Source organism: Parambassis ranga, chromosome 13 (assembly GCF_900634625.1).
Source record: "Parambassis ranga chromosome 13, fParRan2.1, whole genome shotgun sequence".
Taxonomy (NCBI): Eukaryota; Metazoa; Chordata; class Actinopteri; family Ambassidae; genus Parambassis; species Parambassis ranga.
In genome coordinates this window covers 17,052,366-17,071,343 of record NC_041033.1, presented here as the reverse complement: position 1 = coordinate 17,071,343, position 18,978 = coordinate 17,052,366, and the positions used below count along the sequence as shown (strand labels likewise).

General features: G+C 41.9%; 2 protein-coding genes across 4 annotated transcripts in view; one reads left to right on the top strand and one right to left on the bottom strand.

Annotated features, from left to right (window-relative positions):
• Nucleotides 1-1,045: 1,045 nt before the first annotated feature.
• Nucleotides 1,046-8,917, bottom strand: nmd3 (NMD3 ribosome export adaptor). Of its 3 annotated transcripts, none has more exons than XM_028419047.1 (16): nucleotides 8,836-8,917; nucleotides 8,393-8,452; nucleotides 7,935-8,069; nucleotides 7,705-7,801; nucleotides 7,200-7,280; nucleotides 6,492-6,620; nucleotides 6,251-6,341; nucleotides 5,510-5,588; nucleotides 5,116-5,212; nucleotides 4,809-4,926; nucleotides 3,332-3,477; nucleotides 2,901-3,013; nucleotides 2,538-2,610; nucleotides 2,189-2,295; nucleotides 1,772-1,842; nucleotides 1,046-1,587 (listed from the first exon to the last, which is right to left on the bottom strand). In XM_028419047.1, the coding sequence occupies exons 2-16, from the start codon at nucleotides 8,434-8,436 to the stop codon at nucleotides 1,454-1,456; spliced, it is 1,515 nt and encodes a 504-aa protein (XP_028274848.1). In that variant the 5' UTR covers nucleotides 8,437-8,452; nucleotides 8,836-8,917; the 3' UTR covers nucleotides 1,046-1,453. The 3 variants fall into 3 exon arrangements, with proteins under 3 accessions (XP_028274848.1, XP_028274847.1, XP_028274849.1); XM_028419046.1 differs by having other exon boundaries at nucleotides 8,739-8,882; XM_028419048.1 differs by having other exon boundaries at nucleotides 8,803-8,881.
• Nucleotides 8,918-10,011: 1,094 nt separating this feature from the next.
• The window catches only part of ppm1lb (protein phosphatase, Mg2+/Mn2+ dependent, 1Lb), a 34,890-nt gene continuing 25,923 nt past the window's right edge, over nucleotides 10,012-18,978 (top strand). Inside the window, exon 1 of the mRNA XM_028419230.1 lies at nucleotides 10,012-10,904. Coding sequence (XP_028275031.1) covers nucleotides 10,506-10,904 — 399 coding nt within the window. The 5' untranslated portion in view covers nucleotides 10,012-10,505. The remainder of the gene's footprint in view (nucleotides 10,905-18,978) is intronic.

Genomic DNA, 18,978 nt, shown 5'->3' with positions numbered 1-18,978 from the left:
GAGGAAACAACATGTTAAATGATTGTAAAATTTTACACTCGACGTACATTTCTTACTCTGCTGCAGTTTTGGCACCGCGACTGTTTTCTGTGTTGGGACTATCAGATGCACAAATACACAAAACATTTTATCTCCTATTTGTGAGGTCTGCTGACCCGCTCGTTTCTTACACTGCATTATTGATGTGTAAACACGGACGGTGCCGCTACGACGCACCAGTTAGTTACGCACGGATACACCGCGCCAGACAGACAAGGGCGGGTTTGACATGTCACTGTATTAAGACTGAACAAATAAAAGTGGCCGGATCAGGTCTTATTTAAGGCCCGACATCACGCACAGGTGAAGCATTTTGGGTCAGCTTGAACAAATGGAAAAATGGTGAGAAAATCAGGCCAACACAGACACACAAACGAGAGAGGAGGGGTGAGGGGGATTCACTTCATTCACTTTCCCAAGTAGATCTGATTACCGTTAACAAGCAGCTCAGGTTGGTGAAAAACGAGACTCGCTCTCTTTAACTTAAAATGTGAGACATGTCACACAGACTAATAAGCCCTGTGATAAAGCCTCATATCAGTGGGGAGGTCTGTACAAACCTATGATGTGCTTTAATGCAGTAAAGAAAGCTATCATACCACTGACAATGGAAAATGTGTCTACACCTCCATAAAATGTGTTCATTTAAGAAATATAGAGTGATGAAATTGGCCCCTGTGCATGTGTGATCATCAGCTGCACGTCACCCTAGATCACAGAGGGACATCACTGTCATTCAGAGCACACTTAAAATGAAATTAGTACCCCTGGCTTCGGCTGATATCGCAGCACAGGCTGCGTGCGCCCTGTCTGGCTGAAAAAGTGCCACAGCTCTTTTGAGTATTTGAATATTGCCCACGGCAGCCAAATGACATTAACAAGCTTGGCTCCATTTTACTGAAAGTAAAAGTATTACTTTTCATTCCTTCCTAGCACAAAGCTCCATCTGGTGGCTGTCTGAAAATGTTTTTTCAACATGAAGGAAAAAAAAATGTGAATAAAACAATTGCTTCAGCAAATATTTATTTTGAGGAAGATAAGCACATCCTTTGCACTTAATCTTACATGACAAAGGAGAGCACCACGGAAGAGGCAGAAAAAGTTCTCCTGTATGCCCAGAGTGGAAAGAAACATCCACCGAGATGAGCTGGATAAAATAAATCAAAGCCCGGTTTCTCAGTGAAGTTGTGTTTGTCACCGTTATGACACTTTATGGGTTTTACTTGTAATGAGTCATTACACCACAGCCAAACAATCTGTTGTTTCAGCACGAATCATCATCTGTCAGGGGTTTAATTAGTCTGCAATGTGCTGCCAGTTCAAAATCAGAGTGGTGTAATTGTATCACTGTAACATCAGCGGACCTGTATCTGACAAGTCAGCTGTCAGATCCACAAAGGGAGAACGGGGACAGTTAGTCTGTCATCATGTCAGAACCCTCTCCTCCTGTGGCATCTGTGAGGCTGAGATCCTCCAGCATCTCCATCAGGGAGACCCTGGGTGCTCCGTCATCATCAGTATCGCTCTCCACTGGGATCTTTGAAGCATCTGAAAATAAAAATTCAAAAATTAGCAACCCCTCAATACATCCAATGCATCGTCTATAACAGTGTGACACAATGTTCCATCAGAGACCATTGATGGTAAATGAGCCGTAGATAATGCAAACCAAAAATATCTTCCAGAGAAATTCCAAAAGTCTCTGAAAACTGTGACAGAATGTGCTGCTCACCTCTGTAGATATTGACATTCTTCCTCAGCGCTTCATCTTCCTCCAGGTCCTCCAGGAAGTCCTGGTATTGTCTGAAACCACAAAAACGTGTTGAGAAAAAACCCATCTGGTTAACAGGATAACAGACGAAAGGAAAACAGGATATTTGGGGGTTTGGCACATTATCAAAGTATTCACCAACAAGTCAAAACAAAGCTGCCATTAGTCACCATTTCAGGTATCTTAATTGTTTTCCTGTATTTTTACTTTGGCAAACCAGCTCCTAATATCCACCTACAAACAGGATTTTTTTTCCTACCTACACACACCTACACATTCCCTTCTGTGTAAGTAACATTAAGCCAATAGCATTGCAGAAAATGACCAGTTAAACGTTATTTCAGAGAAATGTACGGTAGCTAAAGGTTACTATCCTACCTTTCATCATCTGACTCCATGCCTTCTCGGTCTCTGGCCATCTCCTGCAGTTTCCAGTTCCTGCGCCTTGCTCTGCGGTTGCGGTCGTAGCTCTTTTTGATCAGCACCTTTAACAGTCCAGAGGCACATTGTACAATGACAATTAAAAGACAGGCTATGTAGACATTTTTCATGCCACCCCATGTAAGAACATTGTCTCCAAAAATGTCAACAAATCCACTGTCAGTATTCTATGCTGCCACTAGAAGGCAGTATTGATCAAGTCAGCAGTACACACTAAAAAAATCTCCATATTAAATCCTGGCTTGTTCACCAAGGATGTTTTTAGTGAAGTGCAGTTAAGTCTTACCACATCAGGAACATGGTGAGGGTTCATCTTATTTAAATGCTCATCATTGATGTTGGAATTGGCAAAATCAAACCTGCAGGGTGAGAAGAAAAGGCTCCATTTATTGTAGAGTTCAGAACCTGGACTCAAGGCACAGATTGGGTTCCTTGAAGTGAGGGTAAAACCATTTTAAGAAAATTTGGATTTTATATGGCTTTGCTGCTGAACCCATCCACAGCGGCTCATCACTTGGCCTCAGAACCAACATCCACCTACTGACCATAGATAAATACCTCAGATGATCTCACTTCAAAGAGCCCAAACGATCCCTTTAGCCTCACATGTGACCACCATTTGAACTTGTCATTAATTCCTCATACTCACCCCAGCACCATGTCTCCGATGTTTAGCAGGTGGCCCAGGAATGTACGGCAGTGATACTGCTGACTGGTGTCCATCTCTGATGTTTTCTGAACCCAAACCTCAGCCAGAGTGTGCTGTATTACGTGCACACACAAAGTGGGAATATCAATGTAGTTTCAAACCACTGCAACAGCATTACTCTTGTTCTTTTCCTTCAGTTTGTTCAGAGAGTTGCATCGATAATAATGCAACTTTCAGACAGAGGAGAGAGAGCAAACTACAAACCTCTTTCCCCTAAAAAAACACTCCTGAGTGCTTCTGTCATTTTGGCTTGGATCCCATATACAGGTTCAGGGATAATGTAATGGTTCACTATTGATTTTGCTTCCAACAGAAGAGCAATGTTGCCCTATAATGCAATCTGTTCTGCGCCAACACACACACACATTTACCTTGTTGGACCTCATGCCAGCTCCAGCCCCCAGCTTCTCGTCTCTGATGATGTCAATGTCCATAACGATGAACTCCTCCAGTTGCCGGGGGTTACAGAGACTGTTGAAGGGGTAACGCCAGTACGTGTTTCCGTCCACTTCAGCAACTAGTCAGGAAGAGATTACATATGAATTACAATCAGTCATACTCTGATAAGACTAGCCCTTAGTTGACCCTCTGATTTTCCAGACAGGTTTACAGGGCGTATCCCTGAATCCTTTAAACTGGATATTATAAGTCATATGGGAGTTAAAAATAATCGAAGTCTGACTTCATTTAAAGTTAAAACGTTTTCCCTGTTTGTACCAAATGTGTTTTTCTGTCCTCACTACAAATAAACTGCACAAGCAGAAAAACAGACACACACATATTTCCAATCCTTCTGTTAATTACCTACTGTTGCTGAAACTGCTGAACAGCCTTGAGGCCTTTTCTGCAATTCAGCCAGCTCAAAAACTTTCTGCAACAAAAATAGTCTGCTCTTTGAAGAGTAATTAAAAACGTGTGTGCTGCTTCAGAATGTCAGAATTATAGCTGAGCAGGCTCTCAGATGAGGAAGCACATTATTGCAAATTGTCACCACAGTGGTATTTGTGATAAATTCCTCTAAAAAAGATGACAGCATACATAATGCAAGCTGAAAATTGATTTTTTTCTTTGTGCTTGTTTTGTGCTGTGACTGGAGCAGAAGGAAGCATTGATGAACACATGGTCAATTTAGTGTAGTACTGAGGGGCGTCACCCAAGCTGCGACTCTCTGTTATAATCAAATCCATGAATAAGCTGTGGAAATGTTTCCAAGAGTAGAGACTCAAATTTAAGTGTGCAGCTGAAACAATTAGCTGATCAAAAGAAAACTGATTGCCCTGATGATCACCGACATGTGCAGATACTCATAAAGCCAATTCATGGACTCCATCAGCAATGCTGTCTTGAATGTGAACGTGCAAACCCACACGCCGGCGCCCATTAACACTACACAATAGTGTGTCAGTCTGTCACATAGATGGCTAATTTGTTTGTCATGCCATTGACCCTCACCTCAAACACAGATAAACTCCAGGCCTCCAATGAATGTGTGTGAAAGATAACACCTATGTAGACTGAGTCAATCATCCTCACAGAATCTCACTCACTTGGGCAAGTTAAAAAAAACAGAATTTTTTCAACTGTTTCAGGATTAAATTGCTATGTCAACCCTGTGCACTGCTCTCAAAACTGCAAATTTGATACTTAGGTGACTCAGTCATTTCGTACATGAGGTCTTGCACTATGCTCATACATTCAGCTCGGATCAGTTAAGTTAGTGATTGAAACCACATGTCAGCTGACAACACTCAGACCCACAAGAGTGCAGCTGTACAGTCTTACACCACAACGCAGCGAGGATAGAAATGAAAAGAGGTGTCAGTTAAAGCGAATCAGCAAAATACTCACTCTGCAGAGTGCGGGGATCAATCAGATGGATGGTGCTGGTGACACGGACGCACACGCAAATTTGACCCATGTTCCCCAGGCTCTGCGCCAGACGTGGTGACAGGCACACTACGTTATCCTGGTAACCAGACACAACCAAAGAAATTAAATACAAACAGACAGAAGTCAGAGGGGAAGATTTTTGGCGATGTTTCTGTTTGCATCAGTAGATCATAAGACCTATTCTACACACTAATAAAGTGAAGGCTTTACATGTGAATCAATAAATCAAAAACAAGAACACCTAATTAAAGAGAGGACTGCATACCTTGCAGACAGGTACAATCTCCATGGAAAAGGTGCTCTTGTAATTGTAAGTGTTTGAATGGATGTCATGGGAGATGAGACGCTGGGAGGTCTTCGACCTTTAAATCAGAAATAATGCATTTATTATTTAACACTGTAGTTTCATTGATAAATTATCTGAACTGATAAATGATGTAAAATAACATAAGGTAAAATACATAATCCACAGTCTCTAATAATGCAGTTTTTATTAGAACATTTTAGGCTGCAGTTTAGCAACACTTGCTCACAAATTATCAGCCCATTTGCCAACAAGCTTCTGGACTGCTCGATAAAAACATAACTCTTAAATAAGGGTAGACAGTTTGAAGGTTGTGCTGAGTGTGTCCACAGGCACAGCCTGAAGCAATGCTCACCTGCAGGGAACAGTGCACTGCAAGAAGTCAACCATCTTCTGAGCATGCTGCTTGGAGCCGTAGTAGAAATCAATCCCATCTGAGAGAGAAGAGCAATGCCGTCAAACACACTCCACCAATAAATGCATCACAGGCGTGCTTCATGGGTCATCACCCATGCACAGCACACATGCATGCAAACAGTGCACACAAGAGAGGAAAGGAAATATGGCAACCACATGTTGTAAGCTTCATAAAGCTTTTAAGGGCTGCCAAGACATGGAGCTGATTAAAATTACACTATCAGGCCAAACTCCACTTCACAATCCCATCCACAAGTACAGAGAGCTGCTGCTGAGCTGTCACTCATACACAGCATGTGCTCCTCTGTGTGTGTATGAAGCAGCACTTAGCATCATAAAACAGGTTATGAAGCAAGGTTGTATTGCAGAAAACTGGTATGTTGTGCCTGCTCTGATTACAGCGCACTGATTAGATGCACAACGAGTGGCCCTCTGAGGCCCACAGGAGGACAGCTGTACATGATGATTGGCGCCAGTGATATGCATGCATGGTTTACTGTCTGGTACGGGAAGAGGTAATTAACACTCGACACAACATTATGTTCAGCTTCGTTCTAATCCACATTAGTTCCACTAGTGACAAATGAGGCAAGTTTACTTTACAGACTAATCTAGATAGAGGATCACAGAAAAACACCAGGCACAACCCTGTATGAATATATGAAATAAAGTGACATACCGTGTATTTCTTTGATGTTGAGGGCATTCTGGTGGAGTTTGTGCTTGAGGATCAGCTGCTCTAAATAGTAGAATGTCTTCTTATGACTAGTCTGTAAAATAAATAAAAACAGATCATCAGTATCACCGGTCTCTCTCCTTCACCTTGAGATTGCCAAAATCTGTTAAAACTTTAAACTTCCAACAAAATAAAGTGACTAATTAAGTAATATTTGTTCATGTGACCGACTAAAGCCACCTACCTTTTGCCTAACTTGAACCACGGCCTTCCAGAAGTCTTTGGCTTCCACGCGGTGGCAGTCGTCACACATTTGGTACTGGATGACAAACTCGACCACAAACACCTGCTGCAGAATAGCACCATTCATCACCTGAAGGGGTGAAGACAGCAACAAGTTATGGCATATGCTCACACACTGCATGACAAACAATGACAAAAATGTGAGCTTCAAAACCATTTATTTACAACGTCTTTGGGAGGGAAGTGTTTCCTTTTTTTGTGTGTTTTCGTTTTCATGCCGTTTGCAGACATAGGTGACCAATGGCTGGTACACATGACGTTATAAAGGTGCTCCAACAGCACAGACAAAAGAGTGGCCCTGAGAGGCACAGGGCTCATGTTCTCACTAAAGGTCAAGGAGATGAGATGACAGCCAATGGCAAGACTCCCATCGCTAAAACACACATAACTCAGTCAAAAACAGGCAAATCTGTTGCTCTGCTGTGTATCTGAATCCCTCAGAGTCACTTTGTAGAAGGATTTGCGAGTTACTATTTATTATTACATTTGTAAACAAAGAACTACTGAAACACATTTGACTCACCACTGCCACCTGAAATAAAATGACTTAATTACCTTTGCACATAAAGCAACTCAGGTCACTAATCAGCTTTAATCTGAGTTTGAATGTCACTTTCCCACACTTATCACTGCCACTCTGTTTACTTACCTCTTTCTGAACGGTCAGTTTCATTTTAATCCTCTTGGAGTGCGGCTCAGTCCACAGGAAGCCTGCATCAATGAGGCGCACCTGTGAGGAGAGAAACAGCATGAGCCACTGACTCAGGAGCCATCACTGTACTTTTGATTTGAATTTTTTTTTATATTTATATGTGTTTATTTTAATGTGTAACTTGTAACCTCTGGCAAAAGAATTTCCTCTGGGATTATTCAAGTTTTTCTCTTCATATCTTATCTTATCTTATCCCAAATGCTAAGTGGACACCTTGACAAGGTGCTGTGATATCAGAGTTTATAACTACGTATCTGCAAAGAATTCCATCAATATTACATTGGACACTATTGATATAGAATTTGTCATTTGGATGGATGGGACTATGGAGCTTAGCATCTAATTTGGATATTATTCCTGAGATGTTGATGCAAACTTTGTGTGTTATTTGTAGGGAAATATGCTTTTGTCTTTCATGTTGTTTCATTTGAATCGAACTCACCTTAGTCATGGAGCTCTTAAGTTTTTTCAAGCACAGGGCCAGTAGTTCCCTGGACTCCAGAGCACACTGCACCCAGGTGGCTGGGGGCTGCAAGTACCTGCATGAATATAGTAATATTTACATTCAAGTCTCATCTTTTCCAAGAGCAGCTGTTAATCCATTTTAGAGGAAGGGCAATGAGGTAATGTGTATATTAAATGTGTGCTTTTTAACAAAATGATAGAACGAACCGTTCACACTGCTTGCAGAAGTGCACTGTGACTTGCTTGGGGATTCCCTCTGATATGTCCACCTGTGTACGCAGACAGGCTACGCACATGTTGGCTGGGTTGGGAGGAATGGGGACACCACAAGTACAGCACAGGCTGGGGGGAAAAACAAAAATGGCAAAATGTCTTTGAGAAGTTCCAAGGAAAGGTCTTAGCTAGAAAGCTTGGGTGGAATTTAACACTAATGACAGTTCCCCCCAAATCAGTACTAGGAAAAGAAAAAAAAACAAAGGGAAGGTAGCTACCGTTTTTAGTGTAGGATTGCAAATAATACATCTGTTAACAACGCAGAACTATGACAAACTTTGTGATGAGCCATTTTCAGGACCCTGATAAAAGTGTATCATTTACCACAGTAGTGCAGATCCAGGGGCACAGAGACACACACACAAAGACAAACACACGTATGGTTTACTTACATGTTTCCCTGGCTGCTTTGTGCAGGAGCTTGCATGTACTCCATCTTGTCAACTTGACAGCTGGACAGAAAACAGAAGCATCACAGTTTAACTGACCCTGCATATACAGTAGCGAGAGTGCTAAGGAATCCCAAACTTTAGCTAGGCTTTAAGCAGCCAACCTTGTTTCTAAAAGAAGATCTTGTTCTTTACAAGTCTACACACAAAACTGATCCTTAATAAACTAAACAGCACCAACTGTTAGCGCTGCTAGCCTGGCTGGTACTCAGTACGAAACAGTTAGCATTGGATGCTAAACTACTAACGTTTGCCAGATTTTACAAGATAGTCTTGATGAAAAACGCACACAGTGTCAACCAAAAGTCTTCGGCGATGACAGATGGTTCCAAATGAGCGATGACAACACGTACTGTGTTTATTTTGAAAAAATATCCACAACACACCTCCAAGTGAAGTCCTCCACGTTTCTCTACCGAGGACCGAGGAAGGCTTGATGGCGTCACGCAGTAACAAGGACCCCGAGACTGTCTTTGTGTGCCTGAATAAATTACCATGAAATCTAATAAAAAATGTAATATAACTTTAGATAAGGTGCATTTGGCATTCAGTTCCTTCATTAATAAATCCACAGTACAAAAATACTGTAAAAATTAATTACTAAAATGATTTAGTGAGTATGAGTTTAACCTGTATTGTTATCTTGAATAAAAACACATTGTATACTAAATATAAACAAGAGTTTGGTTGCTGGGCAACCAAACTAACAAGTATTTATAAATATGCAAAGCCTATACATTTTGTGCTTGGAAGCTTAGTTCATATCTTTCAACGTTTATTACCACTAAAAAATTAGAATACATCAGCATAAAGAAAACCTGGACTGTATTTAGGTTATCATGGCTCCTATTAAGCATTTCAGCTCAACTCCGCTCATGTTGCAATAGGTATAGGGAACTATCATAGAGGTCTAAATATGTTTATTTAATAATGGGCTTTAGTCTACATGGTTGTCGTGTGTTATGGTTGACACAGAACTTGTGGCACCTAGATGGAAGTTTTGTTCATCTGATAATCCTGCCCTCGGTTATGTATGAGTCTCTTATAGTGGAATTCTTAAATTAACTCGACTCGCGTTTATTCCGGGTTTTGAGCGCACCTGTGTTATAGCAGTTGTTTGGATGCTGTCAGGTGTCATCGGAAATATCTGAGATCTCTTTCTCCCAACAGGTTTGAGTTCGGGTTTGTTCTTTTTATAAGAGTTTTAAAAGTAAGTGGTTTATCGTACTTTTTAAAAAAAAATTTCTGAATCTGGGAAAAAAAAATATTTCAAGTTTGTTTTCTGCTGTATAATCAAAAGGTAAAAAGTTCTATTGTTAAAAAGTTCTTCTGTTAACTGGTTGATTATTTTGAATGTATGGATTATTTTTTATAAAGAGTAAAAGTCCAACAATATATGAAATCGATTTAATATTATTTCCATGTTTGTGCCTACATTTGATTGAAACGTTTAACCGTGTCCTGTGATTGTTTTTTCGTCGACCCTGACTCCTGTCAGGCGCGTTCCGAGCTGCACCTGAAGGCAGCACCTCCCTTTAGAAACGCAGCTGCAGCGAGTCGCAGCCAGTGTGGCAGCCGGGAATATAAGGGTGTCCACACAGACCGCTACTTCCAGGAGTGGGAGCAGGGCTGACAAGGGAAAGAGACACGCAGAGAGCGAGAGAGTCTACGTGCGGCTACACTGTATCCACCAGCACGCTGAAGTCCCAATAGGGGACAACCTGCGTTTTCTGCCCGGGGTGTCGGTGTTCTCTGACCGCGGCAGATGGTCAACGGCCGCCCGTTAGGGGCTCGTTTCGGGGCTACGTGCTAGAAGGAGCCAGCTGGAGCACCGTGTCTGTTCCCCGCGGTCTGTGTGCGTACGTTGTGACACCTTATACCCTCCTGCCTGCCAGACTGGAGGGTCCGGTTTAAAATGCACTGAGTCGGTGTGAAGTGCTCAGTTAAATGTGCCTGTTCCGCCGCGTCCAAACCGAACACGACGATGGAGTGAAATCCGCGGCGGGGGCGACGACACACAACCTGCCGCGATTTCCTTTGCTTTGTAAATAAATAAATGATAGAGGATACCATGACCCTGCTGTCTCTGTTAGGTCGGATCATGCGTTATTTTCTGCTCAGACCAGAGACCTTGTTCCTGCTGTGCATCAGCCTGGCTCTGTGGAGTTACTTCTTCCACACGGACGAAGTGAAGACCATCGTTAAGTCCAGCCGGGATGCGGTAAAGATGGTCAAGGGGAAGGTGGCGGAGATGATGCAGAACGAGCGGTTCGGCGGGCTGGACGTCCTGGACGCTGAGTTCTCCAAGACCTGGGAGTTCAAGAGCAACAACGTGGCCGTGTACTCCATCCAAGGCCGGCGAGACCACATGGAGGACAGGTTCGAGGTGCTCACTGACCTCGTCAACAAGAGCCATCCGTCCATTTTTGGGATTTTTGATGGCCATGGAGGAGAGGTGAGTGTGGTGCTCAATGGTGTCATAAGTGTTCAAAGCCTGTGAGAGTGGGTACCAAGGGGGCCATTAATCTGAGCCATAGGGGCCCTCAGGTGTAGGTTAACCCTTTAAGTGGGCTTTAGATGTGGATTCATCAGTGTTTTGTATCTATTATTGGCCATCTTGTTTGGATTCTGCTTTCAGTTCTGTATTTTTGGCTAAAGTGGAGAAAAATGATTGCATTTAAAAAATATGAAGTATGTATTGGCATTTTCTTGCACCTTAATTGATAATGTGCCAAATTAAATGATATCAAAGGTGATCAGTTTTAGAACTGAGCTGCATAGTTGTTGACCTGCTGCCACAATTGTACTTTATTAGAGTTACAAATTATGCATTTCATGAATGATTAGTACTTTTACATTGAGTTAAGTTGTGGAGACACTGAAAGGAGGCATAATTGATCTGCCGTGTCCTCGTTATTATAACAGTTCCTCATTACTCTCCCCCGACAATGTGTCATTTCTTTCTCTCTGCTGGAATGAGGCTGGCACAAGATTTGCTGTGTGGTAATTTGATTCCACACAAATGGATCCAGTATTATGCAACATGTAGGGACAAACTGAACTAATGAAGGTCTGGGACATGGATGTTGATATGAGGACTTTTTATAAGAGAGGGGCTCATGGTCGAGATGTCTTCTATTGATTTGAAATGAATGACGAACCAAGTGAAACTCTGCAAGTCTTCTGCCTGTGGAATCAATTAATAATCCAGCCTTAAGACTTGGCAGGACCCAGAGTCCCAAAATGTCCCACTAAGCCTGATCTTTAAAAGGCAAAGGGAGCTGCATCTTCCTTATTTATAGCCTAAATCACACCAACCCATTTCTCCTATTTTTTTTTTTACAATATTCTATCCACTGGTGTAACATGATTAGCCAGAGGAATGAGGATGAAAATTAAATTGTCCCACATTAAAAGCGAAGTGGGTCATTGATCACCAATTCACTGGTCACCGTCCTACCCCTCACTTTAAGATGATCTCCTTAATTTCTCTCTTTTCAGTGCTAACTAATGTTGTCGTACGACACAAATGCATCAATACAGCAATATGTACAGGGCATCGAGGGAGCAGCTTTACACAGCAGCTCACAATAAGATCCCTTAAAAAAAGATGTCAGCTAAAGGGACAAAGAGCATCGGAGATGATGCCACAGTCAGACGGGAGCATGCAAACACTGATTTATGATGAAGTCATGGCATTGTTTTTAGCTCAGCCATGCCCACAGCTGTCAGAACTGAAACACAAACTGTAATCGACTGGGTCTTCTCTTCTCTCGTCTTCTTCAGCTCTCACATTTTTCATCAGCCACTTCAGGTTTCTTGGGAGCTTCTTGCTGTTTTGTGACCGTCTTCATTCTGACTTTAGCCACAGTGGTCTGATTGAAGCTAAACGATAACATGCTAAAAATAGGCAGCCGAAGGCATCGAGGTGGCTGTTCTTTTAGGGGAAATTAAATCTTAGGCCACTATGCTGACTGCTGCAGCTTTTGACCAAAACTGGTCATTGGATTTTTTTTTTCCCCCTGAGGCCTTTTTTCCCCATGATTCTTCCCTCTGTGGAGTTCATTTTTAGAGATCAGTGGGCCAACCTGTTATCCCCTGCCACAGCTACCACACATATGCTAAAGAAATAAATAGCAGGGGATGCATGTTTGTGTATCTGTCTGAAAAGGGAAGGGAATGAGTGGGAGGCCAGTGAATGAAGGCTAAGATTTGCTTGTGTGTGCAAAAGTCTGTTTTATCATGTCCACCGGCAACAATTCGGTCTACGCCCTCTTTTTTTTTTTTTTTGAAGTGTGTGTGAAATGGTTATTAGACGGCGCCCCTTAGAAACAACTTCCTCTGTTTTACAAATTCAGGTTTCTTTTTATTTAGCCAGGGGGCATTGTATAAAGCAGAAGGATGCTGAGCAGCCCAAGGCAACACCAGGAATACTGGCTGCCTCAGCTGGCTAGTTAGTGAGGTGTCAGATGCTTCCATTTCTTTCCACTCAAAAACACACGCTCTGATCATCCAAACCACATACCAGGCCAATAAGCAACGTCTGACTTGTCAACATCTATCAATTGCATACAGGACATACAGCAACAGGCTGTGGATACTGTAAACAAATATATAATGGACGGTTAATGTGAAATGCATTTAAACTGTATGGTATGAGTACGAGTGTGCCAGCTAATTAAAATAATGGAAAAGAAACTCAGGGGGAACAGGGTTGTGGAGTTTTTTAATTGATTTATCATTTAACTTTAACAAAAAAAAATGGAAGATGCTTTCTTCTGTTTTGTTCCAGAACTGTCCAAACTCAAAGACATAAGACGAAGAGACGCTTCACAGAGAGGCAGCCTGATATTTTACTAAAAAAGTTCATAGTTGACGTGTGTTCTGCTCACCACATTTATTTTTGCAAATAAATAATTGTACATATGAAGGTGATGGCCATCACCATTGCACGAGTCGTGCCGAAGTCCCAATTAATCCAATATGGCAACATAGACTGTAAAAATATGAACAAACCATCCGTGACATCTAGATTTCTAAAGAGCTGTTTGGATGTGTTGTGGAAGAGCTTGATTGCTTGATTGCTACCCTAAATTCTGCGTAAGGCTTGCTTTATGCTTCTATATTAAATCTACAGTGTAGCTACAGCATTGTTGAGCTCCCTACGCTATACCATGTCAGAAAAAAACACACTTTATGCATCTGTAACAACTGGCCTGGGTGTATTTGGGTCACAGTATATTATTTCTGCATTAATGATGGAGCTGAAGCAAGGGGCCATTTAGCATAAAGACTAAAAAAAAGAACAAACAATTAGTCCAGTCTGTCAATTTTGAGAGTACAAAGGAAACCAAATCTTTTAACTTTGTCACTGCTCCACCACTAGACTCTAACCAATCAGTTTACCACCACATAAATCGGTGCAAGATAACATCTGGAAATTGTGCTTTTTTTCCACCACACACCACAATGCCAGTTTAAAATCAGTGTTAATGGGAGCATATCCTTTGGCAGTCCCAGTCATATTAGCTGTTGGCTCAGTGAGGGGGATTTATCTGTTAAATGGAGATGGATTTTTAGCTGACACATGGGAATAACCTGCATGAAAGTGATAACCCTGGGCTCTCCATCCACTTAATGGCAACATGAGCCATTTGTTCCTTACTGGGATGTAGAAAGTCAGCCCCCCTCCCCACCTCACTGTCAGGTTTTGGCTTCAGGCACTGTACCTTTAGCGTTTGAGTACAGAGAAGACATTCACTATGAGACTGTTTAACTTGAATGCGGGGGCTGTTTCTGTCTGTCTGTTTGCCATCTTCTTAGCTTTTGTTCTGTTGGATTTGTGTTCTCTCATAGCTCACTCTTTGATGCAGTTTTGATCAGTGTTGTTTGGTGTGAGTGGGTTTTGATAGATATGGTTTCAAACTGTGAAGGAGGCGACGGCTCTCAGCAAAGAAGCACAAACACTAAAACCAAGGTGATGACGATGACCATTTTAGAGGCCTCTTCTCTTTGTTTAGCTCCGCTTGTCCTTAGAGCAAATACTTCGTATTTGTGTAAAATGTCCTTTTCATTTATCATTTTTTGAATTGCAGAGTGATCATGCAGCATAATTAATCTTTTTTTCCAGGATCAAGGACATTTTATACTCAAAAGATTTTTTTTTGAGAATGCGTTTTGAGTGTTTATATAAATGCTTACTTTTTGCTCCAGAAGGAAAGGGCGCGTTATGTAGTTTAGATACCAAGCAGTTCCTCCTGAGAGCACACACATACACTGGAGAGATGAAAGAAAGACCCGGCATGTGACTAATTACACTGTTGGCATTATAGGATTAGACAGAGAGCGAGAGAGCAAACGAAAAGGGGGAGAGTGAGAAGACCAAGGACACCAACGTGTGCCTGAGTGTATGAATATTTATGTGTGTGTGTGTGTGTGTTTGTTGCAAGCTTGCAGATGAAGCTGTTTTTCTCCTTCATGGACATTGACGGTTTAAATGGAGATGAGAGAAGCAGTTTGCTGTTGCATTCTATGGAGAGACGACTTCAGCACTGTGATGCCAAAGGCCTATCTTGAACAGACACCTGCTTCACACTGTCTGTGCCCTCAGCAAGTTTATGGAACCATGTTCACACACACACTCATTTGAAATGAGGCACATAAATATTCCCTAAGTGACTACTCTTAACTAATAGTGGATGGTAGTAACCACACCAAATGGATTTTTAGCTGACACGTGTGTTGCAGATGTGTTGTGGACATTGGTGTTTTTACTAGCAGGTTCTTGTGGAACTGCCTCTGTGTGCAGGAGGCAAGCTGTTGAGGCACTTGTAACATGTGTTTAGGAGTATGTTATTTCTGAACTGGTTCTAAAATGTTCATATATCATAAGCTCATTCTCATTGTTTAGAAACTGGAACTGAATCGATGTTGATATGGATTTGAGAAGCATCAACAGCTGGTCTTTATTCACAAACACTGTTGAGTCCTTGACTGAGCCTTTGAACTCGTGCACGTTAAAGGCTGAAAAGAACTCATATGAAGAGGATCTGTAATGTTGCTCATTATTACTGTCATCCTCCTGTGTTGAAAGCTGACGCTCAACATTTCAGCTCTTCCTTGAGGTCAAGTGAAGCAGAAAGTTGATAGCACCTGGCAGGTCATCTTCTGCTGGAAAATAATTGTGCAGCAGAGAAGAGACATGAGAGCTAGAGAGATCCGCTGAAAAGTCTTTTGACCTTTCTGTAATTTGTCCCAGGCTGTGGTGAGGTTTGCTTTTCTAGAAGTGAGAGAGGGCTATGATGAGGGAGCGGCTGAGGAATGGATTTAAGGAGTGAAACACGGCAAATAAATGGATGTCTGCTGCCTGTCAAGACACAGAAATGTTTAGCCCTGGAGTAAAGATCTGTTCTGTACCGTCATCCTTTTTCATAAAATAAATGAGGATTGTTCAGAAAAAAATAATGACATTTTCCTCTCATTTAAAGCTAGAAGCATTTAAAATGTTAATGGGAACATGTACTTCTCAGGTTTTAAAAGTGTCTGTGTGTGTTTTTGCCAACAGCATCTAGCTCCAGATAAGAGTACTTCCTCTAACCTCAGTGTGCCGTCCTTCCCTGCTGGCACCGACTGCTCAATAATTTAACTCCCTCTCTGTCAAATACTTCTTCTAAAACCCCCTGTCTAAATATACCCCCTCCTTAAACCAGAGGGGAAGCCACAAGGTCATTGTTCACACACGTCACACTCTATATGTGGAGTTTTGTGGGAGGAGGTCTTGTCTGGAAAGTTGTGAAGTTTGGGCTCTGTGGTGGTTTAGCTTCTTTGTCCTCCTGACTTTAGCCACTCTTCTCGCAGCGGGGCAGGTCTGAGCTGACATGTTGCTGAAGGGTGGGTTTGGTAATGGAGCTGTGTTTGATTGCCAATGCCCCCCCCCCCCCATCACCCCGTTTTCTTCTTTCACTCACCCTCCTCTCTCCGTCACCACCTTCTTTCTCTCAGGGGGTTGGCAATGAATGAATGGGCCCCAAACTCTCCATCGTCAGGGCCATGTCAACCTGCTGTCCCCCTATTATAACATCTCCCCCGACCCCCCTGTGTGTGCACACTGCCTTGGCTGCTTCCTGCACTCGGCTGCTTGGTGTGGTACCCCATGTGATGTTTTCCTTCTTTTTAATGCCAAGCATGTTGATTGTGTTGAAACTTCAAATTCCAGTTGGAAATGTTGCAAAGCCACAAGTCTGGCCCTGAATGCATAATATGTGGCTACTGAAGTGCTATATGGGTCCATACACAGCAATGCTATTAGACTGTAAAGTGTTCTAAGTGTTTTTAGTCTATAAGATTAACAGGCCTCTAAATCTAATCACATGACTGGAATTGAAACTGTCTGAACTGGCTGTTCCATCTAATCTACACTTTGTTTTGAAAGGGGGCGTTCTTCATGTAGATGGCAGTTATATAAAGTGCTGAAATGAAAGAATGCTTGTGCAGGATCGCCTCTGTCTGTAAGCGCTGGCTTCACAATTGTTTGTTTGTGTGTGTGTGTGTGATTGAGAAAATAGATGAGTCAGTAGTAGTTTGCCTCCTCGCTGTCCTGGCAGCGAACGTCGGCAATAGAAGAATGTTGGCTGAGAGAAGGTAGCAAGTCGCAGCTGTTCAGTGTTAGCAACATTGGTGTGATTGTGTGTGCGAAGTGACTGAGCCATGATATTTGTAATTCTCACAGTTGTGGCTCTTCTTCTTCTTCTTCTTCACACTGGCCAGATGGACCTGTGAGTAAAGGGCAGGTGCATCCTGGTAGAAGGAAGCAGGCCTCCTGGCTGTATTTGTGTGCCACTGTCTGTTCTTGGCATAAATACCCACATTTTTAAATGAAACATTTAATGGCATCATTTTCTAATGATATTTCTGTTGTAGGTCTGGTTAGATGGATATTTCTGCCCACATGTTAGGGTGTATGTTTAAAGTTAGCATGCTGGAGCTGGTCTGCTGCACATATGTGCTGCACGGTCTTCCAGACATGGATCCATCCAGACAGGAGGAATGCACTTGATATGAATGTTAGATATTTGCACATGGTTTCTATTCAGGGGAAAAATGGTGCGCTACAAACCTTCAAATACACATACGGTGAACCAGTTCCAAGCAAGGTTGTCTTTAATTTACACTGTAACAAAGGCTCATGGGATAATGAGAGAGGATCCGACTCCACAGAATGTCATTAATTTGTGCTTGCTTGTGATTAAAGTTTAGATGCAGAGGGATCCTGATCATATCCTGCACATATGAGTGCATGTTCTGCATGCATTCTCAGTCAGAGTGTATTAGGGTCTTGCTGGATCTCTGCCATGTAATGTTGATTAGGCTCTTTGAGATTTAAGTTTTTTCATCCTCTTTTTTTTGCTTCTTCTCTGGCTCTTCTTTATTCCAGGGTGCTTAATGAGAACAGGCAATCTAACTCTGCTGGGCTTTTCTGTTGAACCATCTGCTAAGTAAGGTTTAGATGAAGCCCTAAGAAAATGGATGAGATTGGATAAGAAATGACAAACAAAAAAAGGGGCAGCATAGATGGATAAAGAAGCAGATTGAGAGATATTTGTAAACAGATTGAATGCCACACGTTCAACATCTACAATAAACAAACTAAATCTCCCAATGGGATTTGAGTTAGTTGAGTAGTTGATTCCAATCTGGATTTGTCTGACCTTTTTGTTTGTAATCCTAAAGCATGTCAACAGGGACTGAAGGCCACAATCAGTGTAAACCTGCTTAGGTTGTGACTGTCTACTGGCTGCCAGTGCTTTGTGTTTGCGACCTGCAATGATACTGTTGGCCTCATTCAGAAAGTCAGAAATAAGTTGTTACCATGGTTTCACCAAAGTACAAGTACAAATGTCCCTTGACACTTGCTGATATGAAACCTTTTGTCTGGCTAGTTATGTCACAAAATCTTTCCCTTTCACTCATACTACAGTACAGGTGTAATACCAAGTATTGGCACTGTCAAGTCTGATGTTTGATTGACTGGTTTTCTTTGTCCTCGGTGGTTCAGTTACCTTGAATAAAGGCGCAGGTGGTGCTTTCCAAACAGATACCATTTGAGGAAATGCATTTAGTGGGACATAACAAACTGACAGCAGGTCATTTTTCATTATTGATTAATCTGCAAAAATCTGTGGGGAAAAAAAGATCAGTGATGGAGCCTACAAAAATAACTGATGAGTAAAAGTTCAAAACTCAGAGAGTAGTGGTGTTTCGTGTTTCTTCTTGAAACATGTGGTACAAAACTGGCCTTGGCGTACATCTTTGCTTTTCTATGCATGCTATATATGTATTTCTATGCTTCTTTCAATATGGTTGTGGCAGACTATTTTTTGGAATATTATAAATTAAACTGTTGTGATTTAATTACGTTACATGTATTGGTGCAGTATTAATAGGACAGTGGATTCTTCATAATGTGATATGATCAGGGAGTAATCTGTTCTTGTCTTGATTCGTTTAGTTAGGACCATTACCTGATGGTA